This window comes from Micropterus dolomieu, linkage group LG10, assembly GCF_021292245.1.
Source record: "Micropterus dolomieu isolate WLL.071019.BEF.003 ecotype Adirondacks linkage group LG10, ASM2129224v1, whole genome shotgun sequence".
In the NCBI taxonomy this organism is placed as follows: Eukaryota; Metazoa; Chordata; class Actinopteri; order Centrarchiformes; family Centrarchidae; genus Micropterus; species Micropterus dolomieu.
Window position 1 is genome coordinate 25,618,610 of NC_060159.1, and position 6,731 is coordinate 25,625,340.

At 38.8% G+C, this 6,731-nt stretch overlaps 1 protein-coding gene across 1 annotated transcript in view; it reads right to left on the minus strand.

Annotated features, from left to right (window-relative positions):
* The window catches only part of LOC123978262, a 3,496-nt gene extending 1,171 nt beyond the window's left edge, over positions 1–2,325 (minus strand). Inside the window, exons 1-2 of the mRNA XM_046061431.1 lie at positions 2,293–2,325; positions 180–225 (exon numbers count right to left, since the gene is read on the minus strand). Of these exons, the coding sequence (XP_045917387.1) occupies positions 180–225; positions 2,293–2,325 (79 nt within the window). The remainder of the gene's footprint in view (positions 1–179; positions 226–2,292) is intronic.
* Positions 2,326–6,731: the final 4,406 nt, after the last annotated feature.

Below are 6,731 nucleotides of genomic sequence, written 5' to 3' on the forward strand. Positions count from 1 at the left end.
TGACGATTATTTCTTTATCCTTAGTTTCCAAGAGTTCACTAAACTCACCACATTAGAAACAACAGATTTGGTTTTCTTAGTTAAATCAAATGTAGCTAATAAAGAATCTTTAATAATATTGATCAAGTTATTTTTTACAATGTGCCTTCCATTTATATATGTGATATATGTATTCTTACCTGTAAACTGAAGCACCGCTGGAAGAAATAAAGAAATCCATTTGAACTCAACCATCATGATTCTCTGAGTCTCTCCTTCTTCTGTCTCTTGTTCTCGTGCTCAGAACTGTCTGAGTTTCTAAACTAGTGCTTTAGTAGAGAGACGCTGCAGCTACTTCCTGTGGTTAGGATGATGTCACTTCCTCATAGTGACTTTTAGTCTGTTTTAGATTTCAGTCTCTCTGAATTTCTTGTCGATGTTCAAACAGCCAAAAACTCTGGTACAATTTTTACAATTTTTAGAGGCTTTTACATTTTTGAAATGTAGTTTTCTCTCATCCACAGTGACTGACAGAGACCCCAAATTCTTGATCAGCAACATGAGATGCAGCCATCAGAGTTCACACTTTGTTCATTCAGGTCTATTTGTGACAATGACGTGTTTCACCAAGCGAAAAGAAGAAGAAGAGGAAGTTGAAGGTGTGAAGATTGTTAGTTAAGATAAACTTGTTTTCTTCAGATAGTGTTTATTAGAAAACAGACAGGATCCATGGTGATGTTTGACAGCACACATGAACAGACAGGTGAAGAGTCAAACTCCTCTCCCACCAGAATCTGACTCCTGATGTCCATGGTGCAATATGGTGATACTGTAGCAGCTGCTGAAGAACACAGATAAGATGATATTTTACTGCTCTGAGATCTGCTGGTTCCTCATTTTATCTTTGCAGCTCTTTTTGTTCAGAGATCTGAAGAGGATGTGTTTCAGTGAGGATGTGGTTAACAACAGCAGCAGAGCTCTGCAGGTTTTACCCTCTAATGATGACCAGATAAACATCAGAAACACATGAGGCTCACACTTTATTAGGACACAGGACAAAGATGTACTTATCAAATTCTGTTGAAAACAACTTTAACCCCTGGAAGGTTTGGGGTCACTGAGACTCTGAATTTCTTGTCGATGCACAAACAGCCAAAAACTCTGTTACAATTTTCACTTTTACATTTTTGATTTATTTTGTCACAATATAAGACAAAGGAATATGTTTCTGCATTGAGCCACTTTGTCCAGACCGGCTGTGTATTTATGACAATGACGTGTTTCACCTCCTGAAAAGAAGAAGAAGAGTAAATTGAAGTTGTGAAGATTGTTAGTTAAGATAAATGTTTGCAAAAATGCAGCTTGTTTTCTTCAGACAGTTATCATGTCTCTAAAGTTATCATGAAATTATTTTTGTTCAGAGATCTGAGGAAGTTTTAGTGAGAGTGTGGTTAACAACAGCAGCAGAGCTCTGCAGGTTTTACCCTCTAATGAAGATAAACGGCAGAAATACATGAAGCTCACATCTCGTGTCGTGTCTCACGCATGAGTAAAGCTCTGGTTGTATTTATGAAGGATCAGCGGTTTGTCAGTCAGCTCATAGAAAGCGGCTTGGTTTTAAATGACAAGTTTGATCAGGGTTCCCCGCAGGAAGTGCCTTCCGTCCGGATCACCATGTCTAGGGTCCCCTCATTTATTTCCAATAAGGTGCTGGAGTAAGAACTAAAGCACTTCAGGAGGTTCGCGAGCAGGTTCCCGAGGAACATGATACCATGCGATGGCGTATAAATTGCACGCCATAGCTTTTCGCGTGTGATTTAATGCGGTGTAGTCCTTATAGACCTAAACAACACAAAGAAGGTTAACCGGTTAACTCACAGTTGCAATCGATCTGTGGTTTTGTTTGGCTAACATTTATTTTAAAATAAGCTACTTTGGCTCTGATGTTGCAACTTGGTCAATTTGTTGCACCACTACTATTCAATTCTTGCATGTTTTGTTGTGCATGATCACAGCCTCTGCAGGCCAAAGTGACCCACCACAGTGTGAACAGAATCGGATCCTTTCCAGTTCGAATTTGGGCCACTTTCATATGTGGTCCAAATCAGATAGACGTCAGATTTGTTTTAAATGTGACATCAGTCTGGATGGTCAGATTGAAATTCATGCAATTCTGAAATCACTATAGAGCAGCTTCTCACAATTATGCGCTAGACAGTGGACAAAAAAGCCATTATTAAACATGTGGCTCACTTTGTTCTCTACCTTGCTATCATTTTCTCACAAATTCCCTTTCTTTAACCTGAAATCCACCGGATTGCGAACTCTCTTCAGAGTCACGTTCATGCTACCTTGCGATTGTTTACAGCAGAGAGAGAGATATGGGGTATATTTGTAATGACAGAGATGAAAGTAAAAATCTAATGAATCTAATGAAAAAGACTGAAAAGTTTTTGTCATAAATCAGAAGAAATGTGACCCGGGGGGAAACCATAAAAGGGCAATGAAGGGAATGAAATCATGATTCTCCGGTGAAAATCACAAGGGTTAGCAAGTATGAGCTAACCTGCGCTAACCTCTGTTGCTCTATTTACGTCTGTACGACAGCGTGCTGCGTGTGACGTCATTTTATTCTTCTGTGAATGCGGGTCACTTGCAAGCTGTGGACAGTTCACATTATAACTATATTATAACTATAAACAAAAACAGTATAGACAGATTGAGACAATAGTGCATTGAGCAAAGTACATTGGGCGCAGAGGTAAATTATTATTAATATTATGTACATGTCGGAGGTGGACGTGATATAAAGATACACACACATACATGCATAAATGTACACATGTGCGATGGAGCATAGTGCAAAGGATGCTGGAATAAATAAGTATTAAGCGCGAGTGTTATTTACTTGAGGTAGGTGGATTTGGTGTACAGTATACACACAATATGAACAGCTCTGAAATAGAGAATAATGAATAAATAATAAGTGTTCGCAGAGTTACTGGGTTATTGCACAGGAATTGTTCCCGACACTGTTAGTCAGAGTCAGCTGTTCGTCAGAGTGATTGCTTGTGGAGAGAAACTGTTCATGTGTCTGTTGGGCTGTTTCTCAACACCGAGTTCGCCAAGTTCAGACTTCTGTACTTTAAAGCTCGGACTTGGCAAGTTCGGCTCGGGAATACAAACTCCCGAGTACAAACTCCCGAGCCGCAGTCAGTCATTCAGCAGTTGGAACAGCAGCGGACTTTATGACAGTTGGACCTGTTAGCGGGCGGGACCTCACATCTCCGAAAACGTCGTAGAAAATTTTTAAATCAGCTTTGTCTTGAGAAATCAACCACATATTTGGAGTTTAAACAACTATATTCCCACATAAAAAAAACTCTTAAAACTACTATATGTGACACAAGAACAACAATATTATAACAGTTGTGAGTTTTCTCCTCCGACATTTCCGCTTTTTGGCGGCGAAATGCATTATGGGATATCTGGCTATTCAATATCTGGCTATAAGTCCACACAAGTCACCGCCGATGCAGGCTCGGTAAAACGGGCGCAGCGAGAACACATCCGGGTATTTGACTGTACTGGGCTACATGCAGACTTTTGAATTGGAACAGGACTTTGGCTGCGACTGACGACGTTTCACAAGAACACAAGAACGGATAAGAACGCAGATTGAGAAACAAGCTTTGGTTTTGGCGTAGAGTGCTCTGTAGCGACAACCAGATGAAGGAATTAAACAAGAAAAATTTATTAAATAAGAAAAAAATGGTAGCCAATTAAACTCTTTCTGGAAATGTAGTGAAGAAGTTCAAGTTATGAAATTAGTGATTTATTTTCATGAAAAAAAAAGTTGAAAAAGTTTAACAAATCTATAGACAGAGGTAGGTGTGTGTGTGTGTGTGTGTGTGTGTTTGTGTGTGTGTTGATTGTGTGTCTACAGTATGCATTATTGTGATCATAATTTTTTGACATTTTTAGATTATTTGAGTTTATATAGTGATTGTCCTGTTGTAAACACTATTGTTGAAGAAAAATATTTTTGTATAAATCTATTTATACAATAATATATAATATAAATCTAATATAAATCTACTCAAATGTTCTGAATTGAATAACAATTTAAAAAAGGGCTGATACGCATAATTCGTAGGTATAAGAATCAGTACAAGCCTTTTTAACAATGTTATAATTATTTTTAAGGCACACTACATTTTTAAATAAATACTGTAACAGTACTTCAAAGCAGGCACAGTTCTTAGTCAAATTAAATTCCTCAAACAGCTAGACCGGACAGACAGGGCACCTTTGGGCATCAAGTGCAGAGAGTTGTTGGGTTTAAAGAAACATGATCGTCTCATGAAACATGTCACTGGTCTATAAAGAGAAATCTAAAAACGACGAAGAATAAAATGGCAATGATCTCTTCATTTCATCTCTGCCGGCCTGTCTCTCTTCTTCTCACATGCAGGGTTTAAGGGCAGCCTTATTAAACACAAAGTCACACACTTGAGTCAAAATATCAGATGGTAGAGGAAGTGCAGCTAGACTAGACAGATTTGATGGATCTAGTTCTATTTCGTAGGCTTCGCCCTGCAAGAGCTGCTGCTATTGGGTTCATAATAACAGCTCTTAGGCTCTACGCATCTTTGCATTGACTTTGTATGTAAACTCACCGCCCTGAACGCTCGCCTCGCTTTTGGTCTGAAAGCACCATTAGAGGGCTACGCCTGTACTCATGGAATACGGGGTTACAATATGTAACCAACGGCCTTTGGATAAGACCCTCTTTTGTTTCACTTTTTCACAGTTGTTTGTCAGCCCTCTTTTTGTTGTATTTCCTTGTGCAAGCGCTCTCTTGGTTAATTAAACACACGACATTAACCAAAACCATTCCAGTTCATTCCACCTCATTTTCAATCCCAATGAAATGTTACTGCTCTCCTTAACGTCCCTGGTCGTAACAAAACATTTAGTTTTTACAGAGACTGATTCTATTTCACACTGTAAAACCATAATCTTTTGGTATTTTAAAGTTAAATTGGTAAATGATCATAACTTTTGTGAAAATTTCAAATAGTTTTAGGCTTACTGGAGATCTCAGAAATAATTTTTTTTTCCATGACTCAGTGGGAGGTAGGAAAGGCTCACATTAGGGTGTTTTGTCAGGAATACACAATTAATGTCAAAGTTAACATCAAGAGAGCTGTGCAGGAGTTGGAGGACCAGATAAGAGACCTAGAGAAAAACAATAATGATCTCTAATGCTCTAAAAAGACAGGAGCTCAACTCCTTCCTGCAAGAGAGAGCTGAAGGGGCTTTAGTCCGAGCACGCTTCCCCCGACTCCAGGACATACAGGAGCACCAACCACCTTCTTCTTTAATTTAGAGAAGTCAGTTTGTTAAAAACAAATGGCGTGTCTCCGCCTCCCTGATGGAAAGTTGACCACGGACCCAACAGACATGAGGAAGCATGCAGTCAGAGCCAGCCGAGCCAATGAGCGACCTTGCCAGCAGAGGGCCCCATAGAGTCACTGTTAGCTAGTGGGAGGAAAAAACTCTGAACTAATTATAGTTTTTCATCCGAATCAGCTTTTATTTCTGGTAGGTTTCAACATATAAGCAACGTGCTTTGGTGCTAAACAATAATAGCTGGTTGATATAGTTTGATTTTAATTAGGCAAATGCATGTGGAAAAAGTGTTTGTCTGTTCAGTAGATGCTGAGAAACACAGACTTACCACATGATGGCGCTCTGGAGTCAACAGCCAGCAGTGATCTCTCTCTCTCTCTCTCTCTCTCTCTCACACACACACACACGCACCACGTGTTACTATCTTTTTGGGGACATCGTATTGACCTAATGCATTCCCTGGTACCTAATCCTTAATCATCACAACTACATGTCTAACTCTGACCCTAAAACCAAGTCAACCCTTTAAACTTGTGGGGTCCAGTATTTTGGCCCCACAAAGCTGATCAGACCCCACAAGTATATCCAATCCTGGTTTTTGGACCCCACAAAGTGAGTTAAACAAGAACATACACCCGTAGTGCTGAAGACCTGTGGGCATTTTCGTGTTTCTCATGTTTCTTAATGTGGGTTTACTGACACACTGAATGATTTCTGAAGACCACTTCTGGACGCGTGACCTCTGACCTTCTCCCCTCCTGATACAGGCTGAAGTGAGTGAGTGAAACCTTGATTTATGAAATAAAACTAAATATAAAACAGCCTCTCACAGTCATCTGATGTGTTGAAGATGAAAATCAGTGCAGAAAAAGATTAAAAGATGAAGCTGTTAACTTTAATACACATCCTTAGGAGCACTTTGACTTTTGTTTAAGCTGCTAAATAAATTAATATGATTCTGACTCTGCACTCTCAATAATCCTATAAATTATTTCTAGTTAAATAATAACTTGTAACAACATATAACGACATAACAAGAGGGAAATAAGTTATTTTATTTATTATTTTATCTCTGTGCTTTTGTTTTTTTGCTTTCTTGGTGGCTGTGCAGTGATGAAAGAAATATTCCGATCTTTTACTTATGTAAAAACACTAATACCAAAAATTCTACGTATAAGAAAATAAGTAGAATAAAAAGCAAAAGTACTTTAAATGAAAGGTCAAGTTAAGAGAGTAAATGTCTGTCTGGAAGTGCTCACAACTCAGACATCTGAAATGTGATGACGACCCGCTAGATGCATTTATTTTTTGAATGTCACAAGTCAAAATGGTTGGAA